The 26055-nt window shown below is 42.7% G+C and overlaps 2 protein-coding genes across 7 annotated transcripts in view; both read right to left on the bottom strand.

Moving 5' to 3' along the window:
• Positions 1 to 1726: 1726 nt before the first annotated feature.
• ints2 (integrator complex subunit 2) lies at positions 1727 to 22758 on the bottom strand. Of its 4 annotated transcripts, none has more exons than XM_061752035.1 (26): positions 22610 to 22728; positions 21992 to 22149; positions 21125 to 21425; positions 20903 to 21041; positions 20413 to 20515; positions 18376 to 18489; positions 17345 to 17475; positions 16872 to 17042; positions 16049 to 16269; positions 15668 to 15793; positions 15442 to 15513; positions 13002 to 13116; positions 12471 to 12539; positions 12153 to 12287; positions 11901 to 12077; positions 10586 to 10700; positions 8487 to 8591; positions 8166 to 8330; positions 6894 to 7095; positions 5096 to 5221; positions 4024 to 4225; positions 3621 to 3902; positions 3091 to 3198; positions 2875 to 2980; positions 2516 to 2692; positions 1727 to 2416 (listed from the first exon to the last, which is right to left on the bottom strand). In XM_061752035.1, exons 3-26 carry the CDS (start codon positions 21415 to 21417, stop codon positions 2241 to 2243), a joined length of 3630 nt encoding a protein of 1209 aa, XP_061608019.1. In that variant the 5' UTR covers positions 21418 to 21425; positions 21992 to 22149; positions 22610 to 22728; the 3' UTR covers positions 1727 to 2240. The 4 variants fall into 4 exon arrangements, with proteins under 4 accessions (XP_061608019.1, XP_061608018.1, XP_061608020.1 ...); XM_061752034.1 differs by lacking the exon at positions 22610 to 22728 and adding an exon at positions 22223 to 22344; XM_061752036.1 differs by lacking the exon at positions 21992 to 22149 and having other exon boundaries at positions 22610 to 22758.
• Positions 22759 to 23661: 903 nt separating this feature from the next.
• med13a (mediator complex subunit 13a) overlaps positions 23662 to 26055 on the bottom strand; it is a 99932-nt gene continuing 97538 nt past the window's right edge. For all 3 annotated transcript variants that reach the window (XM_061751061.1, XM_061751062.1, XM_061751063.1), the window contains one exon: positions 23662 to 24650. In XM_061751061.1, coding sequence (XP_061607045.1) covers positions 24518 to 24650 — 133 coding nt within the window. In that variant the 3' untranslated portion in view covers positions 23662 to 24517. The remainder of the gene's footprint in view (positions 24651 to 26055) is intronic.

Here is a 26055-nt window from a genome sequence, read left to right as displayed (position 1 = left end):
TATACTGGAAGAGAAATTGAAGTTGTACTGTGTGAGCCTACTACTTGAGGAGGGGTACACATCCAACCGATTTTTACTAATGTGAGAGACCCCAAACACGACAAGATAAAAAAAATTGGAGTGTGTTTAATGCTCGTAGTGTGTCGGCCACTTGAGATGGTCAACACAGCGCAACATACAAATAACAATATCTCCACCAACAATCAAGTCTCCTACCATTTTCATACTTAAATTCAACTGCATGTCAAGTAAAGTAAATGCGTTATGGAAGATAGTTGATTCACACACACACACAGACTTTTGTGGCTCTGACTTGGGATTTATTGTCACTCATCGTCCTGTGATTGAGGTGAAGATTCCAGCCCCAGCTGTGACCTTGAAGACAACGAGTGGTCACGAAAATGGATGCATGAATGGAGGGAGGTTGCACATTATTTCGTGACATTTGAAAAGAGCACACACAAAAAGTTCCCACCTGTATGTTTGAGGGGAAATCAAAATGAACAAAAACAAAAACGCTCTCTCTCCGTGTGCCTTGGTTCGAAATGTTGCTGTGGCTGCGGCCCTGGCTGTCACACACAGCCTCGGGCCAGCTTAATGTTTTATTGGGACTCGAGTGTGGGATAGGAAGTGTGGGTTGTCATATGAGTGCTTTGCAAAAGGGAGTAAAAGCAAAATGAGCCTGCTCTGTGATTTCACCCTCGCTCGCCTCAGGCATCTCTCACTGCATCAAGAAAACTGCGGCAATATGACAAACTGCTGCTGAGCAGAAATTCCTGTGACACAAACTGAAAACATCATTCAACTCTTTGTACATCGAGCAACTGCTTTATAATCCTCAAACCTTATAACACATCCATTAAAGGAAATCCTTCATGTGTTTAAATCTCCCAAGGTAGAATTTTTGTTCAATCGCACACTAATTCATTCCATGTGTTCAAGGTGTAGCGTACATTGGTTCCAAAATATGCACACTTCATAATGGGTTTCAAACATTTAGAGATTCCCACCTTTCAATTGTAGATGTAGACCTTGATATTTATTTCTAAATCATTTTATGTATGAAACAACAACAACAACAACAACAACAAAAAACTGTTGTATTTCCTGAGGCAAGATTGCCCTCTGGTGAAATACCTGGATATGGCTATAAGGAAGCAATAGTTCAGTTTGCAACCACAGCAAGAAAGAAATGTGAGTGCCATGGGCCACACAACAAGTACGCTAAATTAGGCTCCTTTGGAATCACTTGCAGCGATTGTGTAGGAGTTTTTAAATAATAAAACAAGCACGTGGACGTTGGTTTGATGGCTCAGCTGGTAGTTTGGTAGTTTCCCAAGAAATACATTTATCAAAGTCAACTCATCATGAATGTACAAAAATGAAGACATGAACGTAAGAAACGGTATTGTGATCTGAGTTTTCAGATAAAAATGCTTACTTTGATAAGAAGGTGGAATGGGCATAAATAAAAAAAAAAAGTGACTGACTTCATTTTGTTTTCTTTCTATAGCAACCAGTCGTGCTGAATTGATCAACTCATTGACCGAAACTTTCATTTCTTGCGCAAAGTAACAACACCATTAAGCATGTTCATATTCAACCAATCGTTTCTAACTTTTCGAATGCATTTTTTTTCCCCACCACATTGTGAAACCAGTAGTGCACGCTTATGTTGTTGTTGCTGCTGCTGCTTATACTTGCAATAGGCATACACTTCCCTGAGTGGTTTTAGTCAGCGTTTCTTTGTTTTATTACAAACAAATACGACACAGTACAAAAACAGATTTCCCGTTCAGTTGAAAAAGAATCCACGTTTGAACAGTGGTCATCAAAATTGGCCCTTAAGAGTTTCAGTGTTCACGTTCTACAGTTGTAACAGAGGACATAATTGTACCTGTTCTCAACTGAAAAACATTGTTTATTCACAGAATGTAAAAATAAAGGCTGATGGTGCAAAGGGCCCCCCCCCCTTAAGATTGAGCAATGGTAAACATAAATAGGCTTCCCTTATAATAGCCCTTCAATACCTTCAAGGTAATCAAAGCACTTTTTAATGTCACCTCATTCACATGACGGTTATTGTTGGTGGCATATGTTCCCGTGGAAGCAAAGCGAATAGCTTCCTCACACACTGAGAATGTAGCATCAGGATACAACCATTAGCCCACCTGATTAAATACACGAGACCACCGAATGAGTAAAGCAGGAGCGCACATTGTATCGTCCGTCCGTCTGCTCTATAGCCCGTGAAGGGTGGAGGTGATTATGTCCATGAATGTAGCTTCGACACAGTAGCAGATCTGGACATCCGGGTCGGCTCCTCCAAGTTCCTCTGCTGTCCTTTGGGGTAACGCCAGTTTGGTGGAGCCTTCTACACAAGCATCCCGTGGCTTCTCCTTTAGATACTGCAAACCTAAGCACAAAGAAGAAAATACAACTTGAAATCTATTTAGAATACTGTGTGTGCGCTTACAAACTTCCTGGAAAAAAAATCTGATTTGTCTGTACTTACGAGCGATGAGCGGGTCAATGTCCCGGGCTTTCGTGGCCACATCAGAGGCACAAACCTGCCCCACTTGTACTAGCAGGGCTGTCACGTCTTCGTAGAGCGGAGGGAAGGCCTGACAGAAGGCCACCAGGCAAGGCAGGGTGGGCATGAAGAAGGCAAAGCGCTTGGCACGAGTCAGCACTGAAGAGAAGAAAAGGCACCAAACAATTATAGCCCTACGAGACGTTCTGGCCAGACGGTGGTAGCCAAATGTACAGAATCGTTCCAGGACAGCTTCTACGGGCACTTACGAAACTTGAATTTGTATTTGCAAAAGCCAAATTAAGTGTGTGACATGGAGAAGAAAAGTTCTTTTCCCTGACCTGTGAGAAGTGTACCCATGACACTGACAGCCAACCTGGCCACACTGAGTGACTTGGGCAGTGCGTACTGGATACACAGGTAGGAGAGCAACTGGATTGCAAAAATCTGTGGAGACATCAAATTTACCTAACTGATTAAACATTCGTTTTCGAAATACAAACCGCAAACACAAGCCAGGCCAGAGAGGGCGAAGGCAGTGTGTCAGGATGTCTCACCTGCTTTTCCAGTTGGGGCTGGGCCAGTAGTTCTGGGATGAAGTCCAGACAGATATGCATGGAAGGGATGCCTGACACTGTTAGAGGCAGCAGAGGTTGAGGATAGCCCTGAAAGAGACCACATGTGTAAAAACAAGACTAATCAGAGTGCGGTAAGGGGCTTAAGTTAATTAAAAATGAGTTATTATTACGTTGATCACGTGGGGTCTAATATAAGCGCTGGTGCCAGCTTTTACACTGCAGAGGGGAAGAGGATCACTTCAGTATTATCCAGCATATTACCATCAGCTGCTTCTGGGAGAGCAGCGGCCACTGACTGCTAATGTTGCTGGAAAATGTGATGAGTAACGGGGTCAACATGAATGTTTTCTAAAGTGTGGGACAACAGTCCCAAAAGGGAGTTTTTAGGGCTCGTCACAACTTGCGACAAAACTGCACTAGAACTGATCCTAACTAAACTGCTTAGTGGAAACGAGGATTAGCTTATCCTATAAACCAGCAGCACCGCAACATGTTACGCATTATCTTACCTGAAAGTGGACTAGTTTGGCAATATTGGGGTCAGCAATGAACATCTGATGCAAGAGACAACAGATGAGACACTGCACCTCCCTCAAGTCACTAAGCAGGCCTCCCTCTGGCTCAGCATCCCTCACACCCTCCTTGGCTCTCAGCAGCAGACTTCTTTGTTCTGTTTTCCCTGGCACGGGGTCCCTGATGCCCCTCAGAAGGCTCTCTGTCTTGCATCCCAGCCACTGCTCCTCGGAGGTTGGTAGACACACCTCCAGCAGAATCTGGACTGCTGCACTATCCTGGATTTAACAAGAATTATGAGAATGCAATTACAGGTATTCTTTAGGTAAATGAATAAGGTAAAACTAATTCTGATATGATGATATTTAAAAAAAAAAAAAAAAAAAAAAGAAGAAAAACCTGTGCAGCTAACAGAGCGTTCTTGAGCTCCTCCCTGGTGACCTCAGGTGTATCTGGCTGTCCAGGTACACCCAAGTTTGAGACTGTTTGGCTCTGTCTATCAAAGTCTGCAGTCTCCTTTAAATGGCTGTGCAGGTAAGCTTTAGACGCTAGAAGATAGCCATTCAGCATGTGAAGGACAATATCCATTAAAGGAGGACATCTAAAAAGAGAGAGGAGACAAATAACCAAAACTGTTACGGGTTCGCCTTTGAGACTGGATACATCAGATACTGGATCAATTAAGTAGGGTACACCGATGTCGGGCAGCATTTGAGTCACATACTTGAAAACTCAGTTCACATAAAAATACATATGCGTATGTTCGTACCCAACTTTAGATACGTGTAGGGTTGGGCATCGAGAATCGAGAACCCATTGGAACCGGGACTAATGTTCCGGTTCTCCCAGAATCGTTCAAATTTACAAATTTCAATTCCCAGTTTCGATGGGTTGCAGGCATCAAATTCAAAATGAGTGAATATTTGCAAAAGAAAAAAAAAAAAATATATATATATATTTTAAAGTTTATCGCTTTGAACATATTGTTTTTGTGGTGTATTTAATTGAATAAAGGTTGAAAAGCATTTACAAATCATTGCATTGTGTTTTTAATTACAGTTTACAAAACGTCTCAACTTCATTTGTGAAAGAACCCAAAAAATGAACTCTGAAGACCCTACGATGCATTTGGATTAGTTTTTCATGGAAAAGGTATATAAGCAATAGCAGAACAATTCTATACAGGACATCCAAAAATGCAGTTATCTTCAGAAAACATGTTGCAAATCATGAAACTTCATTTGGGACGTATAACGGTAAAGACAAATTGGCATCAAAAATGTGAAAAATCTTCCTATTAAATATTTCGATTTATTAGACAATTATTACCATTTGAAAGAGAACAACTGCCAATAATTAAAACATATCAGTAAGATTGATTGATTTTCAAATGGAAATTCAGCGGGACATGTCTTTACCGTTATTGATCAAATGATATGAAAATGAGAGACCAATGAATTCGCTTTCGTACCTGTACACTCTGTGATCACAGCGTAGAACAATGAGGGGATCCACCATGAGGTCGTTCTGAGTATACGTCTGCTGTCTGAGCAGCTTTGCTGAAGGTTGGAGAGCGTTAACAGTCATCACCCACAACCTGCAACACAAACACGTTTTTAGCTACCAATATCCCACTACTGTTTGGAATCAATTTAATTTGACAATGCACTATGGAACGTTTATTGAGTTTAACGTAGCGAATGTTATGACAACGCTCTCTTCTAAAAAGACAACAGTGAGCTCCAGGCTCTCGAGGGTGCACAACCTTAAAATACAAGTCTGACATGGCTGTGTTTTCCTCCTGAATGAATAAGAGCTGTCATTGACAACGTTCAGTGCGTAGAGAAGAGGGCAACAATCCTTTGTGTGTCTCCCTTTTAGATAGTCTTCCTCCATTTTCCTGCAGAGACCCGTTCGGATCAATAGGATGTCTGCTCAGAGCTTTGTAACTGGGCCCCTGTCAACCTGGAGGTCGTGGAGAGTGACCCTCTTCTGTCCCGGGCTTTAGGTGAGTGCTGAAAAGACTTGTCTTGCTCGGTACCCTCTGATCTATTTGCGCAATCATCTTTGAGTAAGCGGCTCGGGGTCGAGGGTGCAACAACTCTTGTTCCGCAGGTCTTCCTTTAATCCACTTACTGTGTCTCACAGCAACTTAACGCAGCCATAAGAGAAATGCCACTGACTCGAGAGCAGCTGATAACATTGCACTGAAACAAAACGCAGCGCTATCCTCACATTAATCAAGGGCCCAAAAGAGACACTTATTTGAAGTTTTTTTTCTTAAGAAGATCACAAATATAATGAAAGGCTAAATGCTATTAGATATAATGAATGGATTTTGAGATCTACTGTAATACCCGAGTGAAGCCATTAACACAAGGCATTCTATCGGAAAGTAAATGACTTGTATTCCAGTTCATCATGTCCTCTACATTACTGCCAACTTTATTAAACACCCCCAAGGCAGCGGGTATGTGCCCACTAGTGCACGAGAAATGATTGACATCTTGTCAGTCATGCCTTCTGTCTCTGATGGGTTGTTTTTCCTTGGTGGTTTCTTGCAAACTAAATTAGAGGCACACGATGGGGCTCGAGAGGGCAGATTTTTTTTCCAAGGATCATTTTACTCATATATTACCGTCAGGTCATACTGACTGTTTTAACAAACAGCTAACAGTTTTTTTTTTTTTTTTTATTGCAAACCTCCCTTTAATGCCTACTTTGATTAAAAACATCAGCAACCTTGCACGTTTCAGATAAAGCTGCTTAAGTGGGACTCACAAACATCCTTATGAGAAGAGCTTGTTCCAGGCTAAAAATCAGGCTCAAGGCGTTCAGTCTCAATGAGGGTTAGATTTTAGATTTCCTTATAAAAATACAAATGTGGGTGAGAGCACAAATTGTATAGTTGAGCTTTTTTTGTGGGGAAGTCATTAGATTTGTATCAAATCAAAATATTTTATAAAGCACTATTATCAAAATATGTGAAAATGTTCCAAATAAAACAATGTCCTGCTTTATGCAACCCCAAAACCGTTCTGCAACAGCAGCAGTATCCCACCCTATACAATCAATACATGCATTTACCTCCAAGCTTATCTACAAAAGGCCCCAAAAAAGAATTACATCATTAGCAAAGGCAGACAGAGACACAGCGCTCCACTTCTGCAATGCTTCCCCCAGCATTATATTTGGACTTCAGAGGGTCACTGCAGAATTTTCTCTCCAACATATGGTTTTCAAAATGGAATCGTGTTCACGTAGTTTACCTGCGGGGCATCACAGTGTTGAGGCCCATCCAGAGTTTGTTGAGGGTCTGCAGAGTGCGGCGAGGCACAGCAGGTTCCAGCAGCAGAGCCATGCTGGCAGTGAGGGACTCTGAATAAGGGATAAGGTCTCCCGGTGTGAGAAGTGTCAACTGCTCCAGGATTCGCATCAGCCTCGGACTGCTGGATGGTAACTTCTGGAAGGCTGGCCATGAAAAAGACAAAACGGCTGACTCCTCTGTAAAAAGTCTGGAACGGTGAAGCCTTGTTGTGTTTCCTTGAATTAATGTGATATTCATGCAGGGTAGCACACTTGTTGCAGATTTGTCTCAAACGCATGAACAGCTATTAAAAATGTAATGCCAATTTCCTTCGATTATATCTTGCAATATTTAATTTAAGCAATGAAATGATGTGCAATTCCCCCCCCCCCCCCCCAATCCATTTTCTGTACCGCTTATCCTCACTGAAGCCTATCTCAGCTATCTTCGGGTGAGCGCAAGATACACCCGGAACTGGTCGCCAGCCAATCACAGGGCATATACAAACAAACACTCACATTCACAACTACGGGCAATTTAGAGTCTTCAATCAACCTACCACGCATGTTTTTGAGATGTGGGAGGAAACCAGAGGACCTGGAGAAAACCCAAACAGGAACGGGAGAATATGGAAACTCCACAACGGCGGGGCCGGGATTTGAACCCCGGTCCTCAGAACTGTGAGGCAGATGTGGTAACCAGTCGGTCACCGTGCCACCATGAAATATGATAATGATATATATAAAACGATGATAATTTGGTGTTCAGATTTGACTTTTACTCTCACTATCCATCCAGCTTCTATTGTGTTATCCTCACTACGATCGTGGCTAAACTGGAGTCTACACCAGCTGACTTTGGGCTTGAGGTAGGGTATACCCTCGACTGGTTCCCAGCCAATTGCAAGGCACTTATAGACAAACAACCATTCACGCTCATCACCTTTGGACGATTTTGAATCTTCAATTAATTCAATAAGCATGTTTTTGGAATGTGGGAGGAAGGCGAAGTACCCAGAGAAAATCCATTCACGCGTAGGGAGAACATGCTAATTCCACACAGGTAGGCCGGAGCCCGGATTCGAATATACTACATAAATATCATGGAACAATTCTTAGCAGTCAGTGAATTTAGGTCAGTGCTTCTGATAGTGTTTTGACGAGCAGAGAAGGCCTCGCCACTGTTTTAACCTGTGGTCATTTGAGGACATGACGTGAAGTGACATGATGCGCACCCTGGTGGAGCTGGCTCCGAGTGTATCGGCAGGTGTTGCTGGGGAGCATCATTTTCCTCAGCAGTGGCAGAGTACCCGTTACCTCCTCCTCACACACCCAGTCTTCGACAAGACACAGGTGAGGATAGTTGACGGCCAGCAACCTCAACAAGGCAGAGTGCAGACCTAGCAACACGGAAAGAGAAAGCAAGACTCTTCGAAATCTATGACTGATTTAATAAGAGGAAAAATTGTGGTTTTTTTTAATTTGTGTGTTTTTTTTTTTAAATGTATTAGTAAAAGAGAATATGGATATTGTGATAGAATATTGTGCTAACTCACCCCCAAGCTCTTGTTGCAGCCCCTGGGCTTGGGTAACTAAGTACTTAATGGGGATCTGGTCCATCAGTGCTGCTGAATAGGACTTGGGCTTCTTCTGCATTAAAGCTGTCAAAGAATTAAGTTAAAAGTTGGAGTGAAAAAGGCAGGAAGAAAGAAAGGCATAGTTTACAAGTGCCAGGGCACTGGTGTGCGAGTAAAGATTTCATGTGGTCGCACTTTTGCGAGTCCATGTGTTAATGCTCCTTTAAAACAGTCTCACTATATTAAGACATGGTGGTTGAAAGTCACTGTCTTTTTCACCGCTTTCGTCACTCCCCTTTCTGAAGACAGAGAGAGTGCAGTCTCGTTATTTTGAACGGCGAATGTGCGCACTCGCTCCCGTCGGGGCGGAGCGGTCATGAGCTGGAGAATGTTCGTGCTCGCCGAGGGTCCCCTTCATCGTCGGGCAAGGAGGTGCCGCCGACAAGGGCGCAGATAGCACTGGTACCCGCTCAGATTCATAATGACATCGACCCATCAGCCCTTCTTCCGGCCGGATGTCCAACTCGGCAAGGCAGACCAATCTTACAAGCCCAACATGGAACTCATGCTATCGGCTTCTTACATAAAACACTAACTGTACAGTTAAATGCTTTGGTGTTATGTTTGTAAGGCTGAGAAGGGCTGGGAGCACACAATTGTGTCACGAGTTTTATAAATTCCAACTCTCAGTGGGAATTGTCCACACCGTTACCGCGTCTTAAGTCTCACTCCCCACACTGTAAAACATAAGGCGTTTGCTCAACTTAAAAATTAGGTCGCAATTTACACTGATATTTTTATATTTCTCTCTACTTAGCTAGATAAGTCTTGTGCCACTTACTTACTTTTTTTAACTTTGAGACACACCTAATTTTGTACAGTGTGAGGACTGTGGCAAGAATCCTAAAATCAGGATACATCACGCAATGCCTGTTGTATTGCTCCGAAAAAAAGAAACAAAAAGGGAAACATAGGGAAATCCTAATAATACTAACTTATTTAAAATATGAATTTCATATACAGTTTACATAATTATTTTTATTTATGTAAATATATTATTGTTGAAACGATCCATCCATCCATCCATCCATTTTCTGAGTCGCTTCTCCTCACTAGGATCACGGGCGTGCTGGAGCCTATCCCAGCTGTCATCAGGCAGGAGGCAGGGTACACCCTGAACTGGTTGCCAGCCAATCGCAGGGCACATACTAACAAACAACCATTCGCACTCACATTCACACCTACGGGCAATTTAGAGTCTCCAATGAATGCATGTTTTTGTGATGTGGGAGGAAACCAGAGTGCCCGGAGAAAACCCACGCAGGCACGGGGAGAACATGCAAATTTCACACAGGCGGGACCGGGGATTGAACCCGGGTCCTCAGAACTGTGAGGCTGACGTTCTAACCAGTCGGCCACCGTGCCGCCTTGTTGAAACTAGTTCATGCACAAATGTTAAAAGAAAACATTTTTCAATTGGCATGAAGTTTTGACAGGTGATTAGCATTCCAGACAATTGTCATCATGCATGACTAGTGTTGATCAGGTACACGACCTCCACAAAAAAGGGTGCGACCAAATCATATGCTGGGGCACCAGTGCAAAAGTTAGTGTAGAGCCCTGGGTGTAGTATTGTGCATGGACCCCAGAGCTGCTGTCCACTATGGTGGGGACATTATCTTGACACAAGTACACGTTTGATTACTTTTTCATTGAAGACTGTGGGAGCACTTAGGTAAACAGACCAATTAAAGGGATGGGCATAAACTCTCATGAATCTGGCCTAATGAAGGACAAGGGGAGAGCTTGTCATGAAAAGGGAATACATACTGGCTAGACTAACTGCTAATGCTACAATCTAACCTCGAGCTGTCCTCGTTAGCTCCCAAAGTAATTGCACTTGGCTGTTTGTCAGGCTACCATTTATTATCTATGAATCAGACAACATGCTGTGCTCGGAGAGGAACGGAAAAGTGGTAGCATGTCCAGAGAGAGAGAAAGAGAAAGAAATCCTCACAACAGAGAACAAAAGAAGTGGGTGACTGATTGGACCAAGGCAAAGTTAAATGTTAACACACCCAATTGTTTGGTGCTAGCCAACAGGTTCTCCTCATAAGACAGGATGTAGTAGAGGATTAGCAGTTGGGTCGTGATGGAGTTGCGCTGTCGTCCTCCTCGACTATTGTCTCCTTGCTTGGAGAGAAAGGAAGAGTTCAAAAACCTGCATTAAAATCCCTGTGCAAAAAACTCAACGATAAAAATATACATTTTATATATATATATATATTTTGTATATATATATATATACATTTTCAAAAAAGTTGTTATTATTAATAGTATTTATAAAAATTAAATAGTGTATGCATTTATTGTAGTCATCATTCTACAACCGTACTCGATTCAGTGAATGACGACAGACAAAAATATATTACTGCAATAATAAGAGCTGTCAATTTATGTGAATGTATTTGTAACTACAGTGGAACCTCGATATTACGGATATCGCATAAACCGATATTACGGATATCGCATAAACCGGACCGTCGGAACTGAACAATGTGTCCAAAAAAAGTTTCAATTTGTCACTTACAAAGCCCTTGACAAAGTCTGTTAGTTCCAGAATTGGCTGCTGTTGTTTACTGGCGTAATGCAGGCAGAGAATGGGACTGACATATTGTCGGGTCACAGATCTACAATATGACGAGATCATCCCGTGCCTAGGTGGCAGCCATGTTGAATGTGGGGCATTAATGTGGTAGCCATGTGACGATGGTATATCTACTGTACATAGAGCAGAGAAAGAGCATCATGGCTGCAGTGTTGTACTCTGAGGAGTACAAAACACAAAGTCTGGAGCATGCTATTTTTGGTACAGTAACGTTTTTGTTTTTTTTGTCAAGCCGTTCGCCTTTGGCAACAGATTTGGAACCAGAAAGCACGCAAATTCCCTGCGGCTCATAAAAGTGACTCGCCTATGATGAGTACTCTACGTCAACAATGTCACCATGACCAAGCACACCGGTGTGGTCAGTTTTGATAACGTGTGAAACATTTTCAAGCTTTTTTTGTATTTGTTTATATAACTTTGTACTGTCCTGGGTGTTTTAGGCCAGGAAAAAAAATAAAATAATTTTGTACTGTACAGTAATATGGGTCCATATGGCCTCAAAAAAAAAATGAAATTAAAATAAAATAATAAAATTTAAAAAAGCTTCAATTTAACAGATACCCGGCGATATCGGACGACCTCCCGCCCCTATTAATCTGTTCTATCGAGATTCCCTTGTATATAGATATATTTTCCCACTCATGCCTCAAATTTGATTTTATTTTCGATTAAAATCGTTTAATAAAATAGAAATCAGTCCTGATGAAGTACTTCGGGTGACTTACGACAGAAGAGGCCTGGAAGACGCTGAGGATTTCCTGCTCTGTGATGGGTTGGTTGGTGGCCTCGGGGTTGGCCTTTGACGCTGGTGTAAGGATTGAGTTGATGTAAACGTCAACCAGAGGAATTAGCTGTGTGTGGATGGGGGTGTTTGTCTCACACAGCTGACGGTATATCCAATCCTGCAACGTAAAAGACAACACCAGGGGGCATGAACATTTTAAACATCGCACACAGATCTCCAGCAAAATGTCTACCTTGATGGACACTTTGTGCTTGGTGAAGGCTCGGCTTCGAAGCAGCTGGTAGATACAGTGAATGGGGAGGAATCCTGTGATGTTGGCACTTAGATTGTTGGTCACCGCAACCCTCACTGCATGGGCTGTAACCACCTGCACACCAACCGCATGCATGTCAATAAAATGACGTAAAATTTGAAGAACAAATAAAAACATTGCTACATTATGTGCGGTTCCACATAACATAAAATATGTTCCATGATTGTTCAATTAAATAAATTGTCAATTCAAAAATTATACTTAAGCACAAAAATGGACATGGGCTTATAAAAGCACCTGTTCTGTGAAGATCTCTTGAGTGAAGATGGTCTTCATCTTGCTAAGAGAACTTGGTTTGATGGCAATCTACAGAAGAAAAAGATGAAAAGTGGGAGCTTTACAATGAGTAAAAACAACCTGAAGCCAGCAGTACAAGTATTACTATTTTTCAATTTCCTCTCTTCATATTTCATAAAAATAACACTCTTCTTGGCAGGCACAACGCTGAATTGATAGGGTTTGCCCCGGGGTAATAACAAACAGACTCTAAATCCAATTACATTGGACATCTTAGTGGAACATGCATAGAGACGAGAAAACCACTGCGCACACATGCAGGAGAAAATAGTGCACCTAAGTTATAAAACGGCCAACATGCTGCCAGGGACAAAGTGTGTCTTTGCAGATACTGTATATGTATGTTGAAAGTGTTTCATCAGGGGTGGAGTCTTTTTATATGTGCCGCTGCAGCAGTGGGGGAGTAGGGCCAGTATCTGGTCAGAGAGACGAACGTATTGATCACTGCCGTCCTCCCACCGATCATCTTACCTTCATCCCCAAAGTAGAGCACACCAACTCAATAATGGAGCTCAGCTGGTTGCTATGGAAATACATGGCCACCAGTAATAGCATCTCTCCAAAAGAGGCAGATACACCTGCAGCACTGTATGGCGAAGGAAACGCATATGAGAGACCGGTTGTTAATCCTGCATTTTACAGGATGACATTTAAAAGAAAACAAACAAACAATCATGCTCAGAATGTATAATTCTAGTCCACTGTCAGTTGTCACAATTTTTTCCCTGTTATAAATTGCATTTTCAGCATAACATCAAGCAAATGCTTAGCACATGAGGTGAGTTTCACTGGCCTTCACAGATGTTTGACACTGAACAGCAGGAGCGATTCAACATCAACAAACACATACATTAATTGTGTGACCACAGATGAGTCTTTAACTCGGCAGAAGCAATAAATTATGAGCCATCCCAGCTTCATGACTTGTCGATGAATCATCGGTTTCATTAAGAATCAACTGTACACGGCTTATTTGTCAAATGTAAACTGTGAATGCATTTTACTGAATGAGATCAGTGGCTCACAAAATAAGAAAGTAAACAGTCCAGTTAGTTGTTCAGGACCGAATTCCATACGACTATAATGCCCCAAAAAATTATAGCTTACAACAGTAAGAGGCTTATTACCAACAGCAATCCTTCTCAATGGCACTACAAAACCCAATCAAAACTTTCATGAATTATTTTCCACTTTGACTTATACGGCAATATAAAGAAGACTGCAGACTTGAAAACTGGCCAGAAGACCATCATTGATACCCTCCTTAGGATGGGTAAGCCACAAAAGTTCATAGCTAAGGAGGCGGGCTGTTCAGAGTGCTGTGTCCAAGCATACCAATGGAAAGTCTCGTGGGAGGACAGAATGTGGCAGGAGAAGATGCACCAGCAAAAGAGATGACCCTGGGCTTCAGCGGATTATCAAACAGAGAAGATTCATGAATCTAGCAGAGATCCAGAAAAGGTCGAATGAGGCGGGAGTCACAGCTTCAAAAACCACCACATTCAGACGCATCCGGGAGATGGGCTACAACTGTCGGATTCCTCGGGTCAAGCCGCTTCTGAGCCTGAGCCGACGTAGGAAGCGTCTCAACTGGGCCATGGAGAAGAACGACAGGATTGTTGGCCAGTTGTCCATGGTCCTCTTTTCCGATGAAAGTAAAGTGTGCCTTTCATTTGGGAATCAAGGTCCAAGGGTTTGGAGGAACACGAGTGAAGAACAGAACTCAAGCTGCTTGCGGTCCAGTGTGAAATATCCACAGTCAGTCATGATTTGGCTGCAATGTTCAGTGCAGGTGTTGGTAAACTCTGCTTCCTTAACTCCAAGGTCATCACAACAGTCAAGCAGAATGTTTTAGAGGACTTCATGATTCCTTCTGCTGAGGATCTGTATGGAGATGCAGATTTAATCTTCCAGCACCAAAACCTGTTTGATGCGCATGCCATCACAGTGCTTGACTGGCCGAACTCGCCGGATCTAAACCCCATTGAGAATCTAAGGGGTATTATCAAGAGGGAAATGAGGGGCACCAGACCCAAAAACAAAGAACTGACAGCAAGCATCAAGGAAATCCAGGCTTTCATAACTCCCAGGCAATGCCAAAGGCTGATTGCCTCATTGCCACGGCGCATCAAGGCAGTGATTATAGCAAAGGGATTCCCAATCAAGTATTGAAGCTTAACATATCACTTTGAAAGTACCATATTTGATTGATTCAATGTGACCCGGGCGACGACTGGTTAGGGCGTCTGCCTCACAGTTCTGAGGTCTGGGGTTAAATCCCCGGCCCCGCCTGTGTGGAGTTTGCATGTTCTCCCTGTGCCTGCGTGGGTTTTCTCCGGGCACTCCGGTTTCCTCCCACATCCCAAAAACATGCATGGTAGGTTAATTGACAACTCTAAATTGCCCGTAGTGAGTGCGAATGGTTGTTTGTTTGTACGTGCCCTGCGATTGGCTGCCAACCAGTTCGGGGTGTACCCCGCCTCCTGCCCGATGATAGCTGGGATAGGCTCCAGCACGCCCGCGACCCTAGTGAGGAGAAGCGGCTCAGAAAATGGATGGATGGATGGATTAATGTGACCATAATTTCTCTCTCCTTTTTTTTTTTTTTTTTTTTTTTTTCCTTCTACCCAAAAAAAAAATAGTGGTGATTTCTTCACAGTATTCACATTTTTTGAATTCCTGATTTCATGGGTTTTATGAGCTGGAAGCCCAAATTATGTAAAAATAAACATAAATACTGTTAACTTTTTGAATGTAATTATGGCAATAATTAAACTTTTCCATGATATTCAATTTTTTTGGAAAGGGTCTCTATATAGCTCACACAAGAACAACAAATGTATCATTGGAGACAACCACAATGTATCATTACGATCCCCCAGTTGGATGAAATTATGAATGTAGTTCTTACCTCTCAAAGTATTCCTCCTCTTTGATCATCCAGCTAAGCCACATGACCATGAGCTGCTCCTGCTCTGGTGTGCTAGAGGCATGCAAGATGCAAGACAGATTCCAATGTTAATTGAACTGTAGAACATAACACTCCGGCAGGCAATTGCTCCTTGTACAACAGGAAGACCAGAAAACATATGTAGTTAATCCCACAGACAGGAGTCAGTAAGGAGAACATGGTGTACCTGACCAGTGTAGGGAAGGCCAGTAGTTTGCAGAAGGACAGGGAGACAAAGCGAACACCGGCAGGAGTGGCTGGAGGTCGGCTCGTCATCAGCTGCAGTAGCTGCTCTGCCTCCTCGTCTGTTGGTCTGGGTCAGGACCAAAGTTAATAGTATTCATACACTAATCTCAACAAAATCCATAGTTTCAAAGATGTTTTTTTTGTATTCTACTAGTCAACAAACATGGATTTTGTAAACATGAAATTTGAGGCTGAACTGAGGTATTTGCTTTGGGAGATTAAGAAACGGAAAGAATACCCCAGCAAAAATCACTAAAAGACCAAATTATAATAAAGTAAAACAACAAAAATCACAGCTAGTACTGCATCTCCCCTAACTTACCTGAGGCCAGCGATGCCCATGAGAGCACAGTAGAGTCGGAGCAGAGCACTCGCCTTCACCACATGCTCTTCTCTGAGCCCCGAGTAGCCAGAGCCACCCTCGTCATCCACGTCGCCGTCATTGGGAACGTGGGTGCTGCGCGAGCGAGGCAGGATAGCGACCAACTCCAACAGCAGCTGCCTACGCATCTGCCACAGCACTGAGCTGCTCTCTCTCTTTCTCTAGCAGGAGAGAAGAATCCCAGGAGCTGATGAGCAATCATCCAATTGCAACAAGCCACTATTGGCATTTTGTCAGCTAACTGCTTTAGTCTTGCAATCAGAGCAACAAAACCATAAATTCTGCACCCGCTAAAATGCAATTGAGAATTAGAGAGTGCAGAGGTCTAAGAAGGCCACACCATAAACAAACAATTCCCTGCAAAAGTAGTCTTTTTCTTAATGGCTGGGGAAAGGCTCCATAGCATCTTGTCAAAAGGGATATTAAAATCAAACATGATGGCATTTAGCGAGAAAAGCTCCTTGTACTCCATAACAAAGAAGAAAGGTCAGTAGATGTAAAGATAAGCAAGACCAATTTAAGCTTTTGTGATATTTTAAACACATACTTCTAGTCAGGAAAATGACAGTTTCACTTTTCAATAGGAAGAGACAGCAAGGCAAGGCAGGGAAAAACTAAACGTCACACACTGTCTGAAGTTGGATATGAAGTGTTCTAAAAGGGATTTATAGATACATCAGATAGTCAATGAGTGTAAGTGAATACAATAAGACAATGACTGCCCCCTTAACCTTTAGACTGAATCTAACACAAAGGAACTCACCTGTTGTCCATTGCGAATGAACATGCTGAACCACGTGCGAACTTTGCTGTTGGTACCGAGCAATAAACCACTGACGTAAGAAACCAGGGGGCTGACAGCCTCATCCGCTGTGTCTGGTTTGTAATCAAGGGTCAAAGCGACGCCCAGGCCGGGAAGATGACATTCCTCCACCTAAGAAAAATACAAATAAAAAACAAGCATACATTGTGTTAACCTTGATTAAAAAACATTTGTATTTACTGTTAACTGCGCTGGTGAGTTTCTGGTGTTATACTCTGTAATAAAGGCGAGAGTTTTAATCAAATTCAATAACACCTCTGATCAAAGCAATTTCATTTGTCATCCTACTGCACACAATATATATTTTTTTAAATCAAAAGTAGAATCTTAACGGAAATTCATTGATCCTAATACAGTACTTTTTTCTGTAGGTATTAAAAGATCGTGTTTAATCAAAATGTTTTTCCACTGACCACCATGGCTCGGATGTTGAGAGCCTGTGAGGGGTTCATCTGACACAGCTGCCTAAGGGCTTCTGTCCTGCGTCGACCGCCAACACTCTCCTCATCCTGACGCTCTCCATTTTTGATCAAACCTCTGCAGACTGCAAACATAAACATGCATTTTGAGTGTCAATGTACTAAGTGAGTCTTCTCTGCTGCACCGTCCGGCATCTCGGGAGGGGGAAGCACGTCCCACCGGGAGGAGACCCCGGGGACGACCCAGGACACGCCGGAGAGACTACGTATTTCGGCTGGCCTGGGAACGCCTCGGGATCCCCCCGGAAGAGCTGGATGAAGTGGCTGGGGAGAGGGAAGTCTGGGCGTCCCTGTTAAAGCTACTGCCCCCGCAACCCGACCTCGGATAAGCGCTAGAAAATGGATGGACGGATGCTACCTTTTAATTACTTGCCATAAAAGGATAGTTTGTGTTTAATCTGAGGCTTCTTAAACAATTTAGAGCATCCATTCCCAAAAGTTGTGTTGGGACCCACAGGTGAGTATGTATATATTTTATTAAGATCACTAGAGGAAATCATCCCATTGAATTTTAGATTGAGTATGTTCTCGTGTAATCTTTGTGCAAACCATACATACACACATTACATTCATTCTTTTATAGGTTGGGGGCAGAGGGGGGCAGCAGTAGTTCATCTCCAAGGACTTGGACTTTAGAATCGTAGGGTCACGGTTCATGTCCGGCTGCCAACAACAAAACAAAAAGTGCAACTAGTTGTTGCAAAGATGCTAGTCTGGCACTAAACCACAAGTCATTGCATTAGCAGAAAGAGTATTCAGAGGAATACTCCAGTAGGGAATAAATGTTGTAGATTCCTCCCACCTAGCTTTGGAGCTAGTGTACCATGTATGGAATTAACTTCACTTAACACAATTAAAATGGTGCATTAAGAAATGCGCTGAAAGTACTTGGATGGGTTTATCTGAAGCTGATATTGTCAAATAGCCTTTCTTGCCTTGTCAGAAATGGAAGGAAGATCATTTACCTTCATTGAAGCTGTCAGGCACATTGGCAACCAGCAGACACAGAAACCAATCTCCATTGCGAACATGCAGCAAAGCCTCTGCCACATCCACAATTGGCAGCAAGGAAGGCAGTTCTGTCGAGACAACATAAATATGCAGTTAATCAAATGCACAAAATGATGCTGGCTGGCTGTGCAGGAATATGGGATGACTTCGGATGCACAGCTAATTTGTGTTGGATATAAATGTATACTACGACAATATGAGCAGGGATGCCCAATTGATTCTTTGTCCAAAAACATGACACCAATAGAATTTCAATGTCTATCATAATCAAATGTGCTTTATGACTCATGAAGAGCGAACAGTGCCCCTGGGAGGACTATTAAAATGTTTGAAAGGGAAAGTAATATTTCAATAAATTGGACTGTTGGCGATGATGGAATAGCCACATTTTCCCCTCTGTTGTTTCTTTCATTGAAAAATATAATCATAAATCAATGACCTCTGCTACAATTCAATCCAGTTTGCCCGTGCATTTGAGATTTCAATTGTTCTTAATTTGGCCCATCATTTAAGTCTGCTTACAGTTTTTGACCGTCAGTACTTAAAAACAACAACGGGGGAGAATGGCTGCAAAGTATTTCTTAACAAGTTTGTAAATGGCCATAATCGAAGCCATCTCAAAATTGGGAGCTGATAAGTAATTCATGAGGAATAACAACATTTTGCTCAAATGTAAGTGTAGAAAACAATAAATTATTTGATGCAAGTACATACAGTAATTAATGTCTCCACTTTTTGTGAAATTTTTGTTTGTTGGTGTGCCGTGAGATTTTTCAATTATAAAATATGTTCCTTGGCTCCATAAAGGTTGGAAATCACTGCTCTTGTCAGGTCATGTATTCTAATCAGTCAGGTCAAACCAACATTACATTACAACATGACAGAAATAATGGGTGCCAACTTTCTGTAATTAAATTACTTCACACACACTAAAACTTGAGAGTATGATTCGACAGAACGCTGGTACAACCGTTAGTGCTAGCAGTAGCTTGCTAGGTTACATAACGTTTTGTTGCCTGCTTGCGAGCCGTATTGTATTACAAGTACGTGAACATACCTCAAGCAAGCCTTAGACGAACGTCCTCTCCCGAGCACCGGTGACCACCAACACACGTTTCCCCCCATTTTGTTCTTATAATACAGTCGGCGCGATCCACTCTTGTTGTCGTTGCGTAACGAGTGTATCCGGTCGCATTTGAGTTGACAAGATAAAGCCCAATGATCGTGAAAAATGGGATCGGTATCGGAATACAAGATTTTATTGCAGTAGTCTGACGTAGTGCAATCGTGAAAGAGCAAATTTGTCTTGTAGTCTAATCCAAGCATTACGTGTTGTCTGTCACACACCGCCGACATGTTTGTTTTTTTAATAACTTTATTGGTGGTCAGATATTTACAGTACTACGTCAACAGACACGCTACAAGGCTAAAAATAAACTAGCGTTTGGATTCAAATATACTGTAACTCTACACAATGACGACGCGGAGTAAATATCTTTTGCCCTTGATCGGATCGGCGACTTATGACATTAAATTATGACCATTCAGCATAAAATGCTAAATATCGCCCCATATGGATAAGGCCGATCAGATCGATGTAAAGTCTACCTTAGACTGTGGCGGCAGTTGGTCTTTCAGCAGGACAACGACCCTAAGCACAAACCTAAGATACTAGATCAAAGGCGTGGCTTCAGAACAAAGTAGTGAGCAAAGGCTACAAATTTCCTCATTTTCCATCTTAATAAATCAGCAAAAAATTTCCCCCAAAGCTTTCTTTTATGTTGTATTCAGTGTTGTGTGTAGAATTATCAGGGGGGAAATGAATTTCTTCTATTCTGTTTTAAGGCTATAATGTAGCAAAATGTGGAAAAAGTGACTAGTTGATTTTTCAGGATGCGCTGCACAAGAGAGGATGCTTTTCTGAGTGAATGTCTCTCTCGTGAATAGAGACAATTAAGTTCAACACCATCCTATTAAACAGAGCTGCATACCTGCTTGTAGAATGCAAAGAACATCTGCAACCTCTTCCAAGTAGACTGGGCTTTCAAAGAGTTCCGACGACTTTAGAAAGAATTCTCCATTTGAATCGGCTACCTAAGAAATATGATGCGAATAATCACATATCAGTACAGCGGAGAATTGGCCACTTTTCATTTGTTCTTGTACCATCTGTTTCCTCCCACATCCAAAAAACATCCCATTGAATATTCTAAATTGCCCATAGGTGTGTATGTGAGTGCGAATTGTTTGTGTGTGCCCTGCGATTGGCTGGCAACCAGTTCAGGGTGTACCCCGCCTCCTGCCCAAAGATAGCTGACATAGGCTCCAGCAGTCCCTTGTGAGGATAGGCGGCTCAGAAAATGGATGGATGGATTTAGAAAAATGAATGAAAACAGCTTTTGCCTATAAATTTGGAACACAGCATTGGGGGAGGGGGGGGGGGGGGGAGACTTGTCCGAGTGTGACGATTGAAGACTGTACCTTACTCATGATCGCCAAAAGCTCGCTGAGGGTCAGACGAAGTCTCCTGAGTGGATCACTGTGTTCAAACTCCAATGTAAGACCATGCTGCAGCTGTGACACCAGGATACTCTCCACATTCGAACCACCTGCCTTGTGCCTGTCACAAGTCATAGAAAAGGCACAGTTGAGAACTCATTTTAAATACTTATTTCTTTGCTATAAAAATGGGGTCAGTTGTACCTGAGCTGCTGCTCCTTCCTGGCATCCTGCTCCAAGGCGTGGAAATCAACCGACAACAGCGCTACAATGGAGTTGACAGCTTCCACTCCCGAGAGCAGCCGGAGGATGAGCTTCTTGTCCTCTGCCCAAGACTGGCTCTGGTCAGCTGGGGCACACAAAGCCATCCTCACCAAGCAGGGAAGCAGTAGCCTCAGCTCCGGGTCACTGAGGGCCGCCAGGCGCCGCACGTCCACCTTCTGCATGGCTTCGAATGCATAAGGGCTGACAAACTGCAGCCCTGCACTGTCTGCCATCTCTCAAACTACATCACAGGAACAAATAAATGGCCTGATTGAATTGCTTTCGGTAAATTCAATTTGTCTTGAAGAGCATCAGAACACAACAATACTAGAAACACGTGAACACCAATCAACCACAACACAGCTGTCAAAAGTAGCTCGAGCCGGCCATAAAGTCACTGGACCCTATTACGAATAAATCACATGAACTCTTTATTAGGCGTCGACAACTTATCTGTGAAAGCAAGGACGGCATGAAGATCGGATTTACCTGTACGTCTCAATGACAGCTCGGCTATCGCTAATTCATACGCGGGGCACGTTGAAACGTTCGTCTTCGGGGACGAAACTCCGAAATTCAACTGTAGGGTAGATAGCCTACATGTTGAGCGTGAGGTTAATTCAACTCGCAATCATTTATAGCACGTATTCGCGATTCTGGCCACTTTTGGGGTGGCTTAGCCTGCTACCGGCTAGCCAGCTAAACAGCTAAGGCTGGCGCTATTAAAGAGCCGAACAACGTGTTTGCTAAGCGTGGCAACGACCGCGTTAATTCGGTCGCTGAGCATAGCAAGGGTAACACGCTTACCTGAAATATTGGAGTTATTGCAGCACAATTGGCGAACTTTTAAGCGGTAGGCCTCCAGGCCTCGGACTTGACTGAGCGCTACAGCCGCAGAAGTGGAGCGCCTTCAGATAGCCAATGCCCGCGAACGCGTTCCTCCCGTAGCGGTCACCGACAGATTTCTGGAAAAGGATTATAATTTGGCTTTTCCCACAGCCTAACTACTAAAACGGTGCCACCTTCCCTCGGACGCACTTGAACCCAAACCAAATATGTCAGTGTGTCCGCTCTGATGAGACGCGGCGCTGTCTCTCGCACAGCCAAGAGAAGAGACCTTTGGCGCGGCCGCCATGTGTTATGACCATTTATGTACATTGTGCATGAATGACAAATGTGTTCGTCCTCGACATTTACGCATTCGCTGCCATCCGTTTTCAAAACATACTTCCCCCACGTTGCCAGCCGATTATAATATAATATAAGCACTGAATTGGCCAAAAGAGTAGGCGTTCTTAAAAAGTTAATTTATAGTTTCCCCCCCCCCCCCCCACGTTCTTTTGTCCACCAAAAACAACGGTTTCTGACGGTGCGGTTCGCTGGTTAAAATCTCGATTGCGCCATACGCGAATTTGTATGTCGTACCTGTGCTTGCGTGCAGGAATTCCACCGTCCTCCCACATTCCAAAACATGCACGTAAGGTTAATTGAAGACTCAACCGTTCATAGGGGTTGAACGGGAGTGATGTTTTGAACAGATGCGCGTGCGCCCAGTTGGGTGTTACGAAAGTGCAGGGATCGGCTCCAGCTCAGACCCACGAGGACAACTACCATAGCAAACTGATGGATGGATGTTCTCCATTGTGGTTGTAGTTGACAAAGTATTTTGCATTACGCGCTACACTTGGCACAGTCACTGCCAAGTTGCAAATTCCACTATTTTGCTCAAAGCATTTGGAGAGTGATGACAGGAGACGGTGAGAACCACAATGTATTTATAAAGCTTGTTGACAGCAAGGAGCATTGATGGACATAGAATGGACTGCCAGCTGCTCCCAAACAAACCTCAGGGCACGTCAATGGGTTGCAAGTCAAATAGTGGACTTCACTAGACATGCAGTTGTGGAAGAAAAACAGTTTCAGACTATACTATGGAAACAAATCCATCCAACACAGCTTGTACTTGAAGGTTTCTGAAGCATCATGTCCCAGCTGACTTTGGGGAAGAGGTGGGTTACGTCCTAGTCTGGTCAGCCCAGCCAACTCACAACTTGACACAATTGGTAGTTTTCAGTCAACCTAAAATGCATGTTTTTGGAATCTTGGGAGGAAGCCGGTGTACCTAAAGAACCCCCCCCCCCCCCCCCCCCCACACACACACACACACAGGGAGAACATACAAACTCCACAAAGTAAGGCCAGAACCGAGATTCGACACTGTAGCTGGTTAAAGTTGATTTACATCACACATTTACTTTCACAGTACCGAAAATCAAGTCAAGTAGGATCGGTGATGCTGCCATATAGGGAGACATTAGCCAATCGGACGCAGAGAGCGGTACCGGTACCGGGTCAACTTATACACGATAAACTTGTGAAAGAAAGACATCAAACCTGTGGTAAACTACTGGCCACTTTTGCACAACGCGGCCATTCCCTCCTCCTCGAAGCAAAAAAACACAACAAGCACACGGAAGTATGTTGACACATTTTATTCCTAAAACAGAAGCCACAGCATCAACTGCTGGCATGGCATTCATATATATAATTATCTATTCAGATTTCAGTTTGGTTTTTGTCTAAATGTGTGGTATAAAATACTATATACAACAATGTACCTCTTTATTAGAACACAGTGAAGTTCATTGCTGTACAATTCCTATGTAACTACAGCTTCGCTGCAAGTCATAATTCTCCACTTCTTCTGTACATTGTGACAATACAAATAGTCTTCTTCTCCATTACAAAAAAATAATACTCTGAAAGCAACCTACTGGAACTTTCTTTCCTTTTTCTGCAATAGTTTCTCTGTTTTTAAGTAAGATGATTACATATATCTTAGACCAATTGCTTTGAAGCAAGAAGGTGGTATAAACCTTCTCCATTTATATATGTATTTATAAAAGAGGTTAAGAAATAATACATTTAAAAACTTACAATAAATAAGATAGATGCAGGCTTTTCATTTGGATCCAACTTCATCCAAAGGAATAAAAAGCAATTTTGGGGTATAAAACCAAAACTCCATTCTAAACTGTATTTCCTTGATCAAATACGTCCCTTTATCTTTTTTGCAGATAGACATCTTTCCAAATACAGACTGGCCAGTGTGCTGTCATGTTAGAAAGCAACATGACAACCAATCCGTCACTCGCTCACGTTCATTTACTGTGGTCTCCCTATCATCTCGATTTATTCCCGCATCTGCACGTCTTTGAACCAAGTGGACAATCATCAAAACCAATCTCGGAATGCGATGCAACGCTGCGCTCCGGTCGGGTGTGACGACAACGGTTTGCACGTCTCTTCTTCAAATGTCTTTCCTGCGAGCGGCTACAACATGTTCGTGATGTAGTTGTACATCTGGTTCAGCACCACAAAGTGAATGGGCAGGCATGATCGTCGGTCCTGTGTCGCCGGGTCACATGTCAGCCAGGAGAGGGCGTTGTACTGCTCCAGCACAAATCTACAAGGGTACAAAATACAAATTACATTCACTTTTGGAGCCGTGGATATCTTGTCAGACAATGTGCTCCTATACTTTAAAACCTTTCAGTCCAGTACTCAATTACTAATCATAACAAAAAAAGTGTTTGACACTCAATGGTAAGTGTCAAGTTCTTGTTTCCCTTACATTATTTGGAACCCAAGAATCAGAGGTGGCAAAAGTATCTGACTCAAATGCTCTACTTCAGTAGAAGTACAGAACTTTTTGTAAAAAAAAAAAAAAAAAAAAAAAAAGTGGAAGCAGTGATTCAACTTCTGTAATTTACATAAAAGTAAAAAAGTATAGACTTTAAGATGGTCTTAAGTACAAAAGTTAAAAAGCAAAAATGTTACAAATTCATACCCATTTTGATAACTTGAAAAAAAAACTGTGCACAAAATAGTTTCCTTCTCCCAACTTAATGCTCATACATAATGAAGGGGGGAAAAAAATGCATGCTTTTGTTTGGCGGCACGGTGGACGACTAGTTAGAGCGTCTGCCTCACAGTTCTGAGGACCGGGGTTCAAATCCCGGCCACGCCTGTGTGGAGTTTGCATGTTCTCCCCGTGCCTGCGTGGCTTTTCTCCGGTTTCCTCCCACATCCCAATAACATGCGTGCTAGGTTGATTGAAGACTCTAAATTGCCCGTAGGTGTGAATGTGAGTGCGAATGGTTGTTTTGTTTATGTGTGCCCTGCTGGCGACCAGTTCAGGGTGTACATCCCCTCCTGCCCGACGATAGCTGGGATAGGCTCCAGCACGCCCGCGACCTGTGTGAGGAGAAGCGGCTCAGAAAATGGATGGATAGATGTTTTTTTTTTTTTTCTCTTTAAAACCAAGAGCTGGTTAGAGTTGGCTCGACCTGCATGCTATAAAAACATGTTTGCTAACGTTGTGAATGACGTGAAACCCCCCCCCCCCTAAAATTACACTTTACTGGATTTTTTCTTTTTCAGATTAGATGGATAACCTTTGAATGCCATAAGATGGTGTTTTTTAGTAATGGGCAAAAGAAAACACATTCTCCACAAATCTTTCTCAAATAAGGATAAGGCCAAGTGGGGGGAATATTTTGCTTCTCCAAATCGGTTGCCATCGTCGTCATTGCTCCCTGGTCCACGTTCCTCCATCTCAATTAGATTTCAATGAATCAAGATCTCAACCGCAGTTGACTTTACCTCTTGGTTGTCTTTTTTTTATGTCTTGTCATCTTCCACAGAGGTTGAAAAAACTAACAAGCCTACTTTGACAAAGGAGTAGAAAGTGCATGTCTGTTTTCAAATGTAGCATGAGTAAGTAAAAACTATTCAGAAAAAAATATACTCAAGTCCAAATACCTGAAAAATCTACTTAAGTATCAAAGAGTATTTGTGCTTCGTCACTT

This window comes from Phyllopteryx taeniolatus, chromosome 17 (genome assembly GCF_024500385.1).
Source record: "Phyllopteryx taeniolatus isolate TA_2022b chromosome 17, UOR_Ptae_1.2, whole genome shotgun sequence".
Classification (NCBI taxonomy): Eukaryota; Metazoa; Chordata; class Actinopteri; order Syngnathiformes; family Syngnathidae; genus Phyllopteryx; species Phyllopteryx taeniolatus.
The sequence above is the reverse complement of the archived record's forward strand: the minus strand, read 5'-3'. Positions and strand labels throughout refer to the sequence as shown.

What these genes read in the sequence shown, in the direction of transcription:
- ints2 (XM_061752036.1), bottom strand. Translation starts at nt 21,417, where the DNA reads ATGGCAGACAGTGCAGGGCTGCAGTTTGTCAGCCCTTATGCATTCGAA. An exon ending in GCCTGACAGCTTCAATGAAG is followed by an intron (nt 17,476 to 18,375) that starts GTAAATGATCTT and finishes TTATGTTTGCAG; the next exon opens with TCTGCAGAGGTTTGATCAAA. An exon ending in TCAACATCCGAGCCATGGTG is followed by an intron (nt 17,043 to 17,344) that starts GTCAGTGGAAAA and finishes TATTTTTCTTAG; the next exon opens with GTGGAGGAATGTCATCTTCC.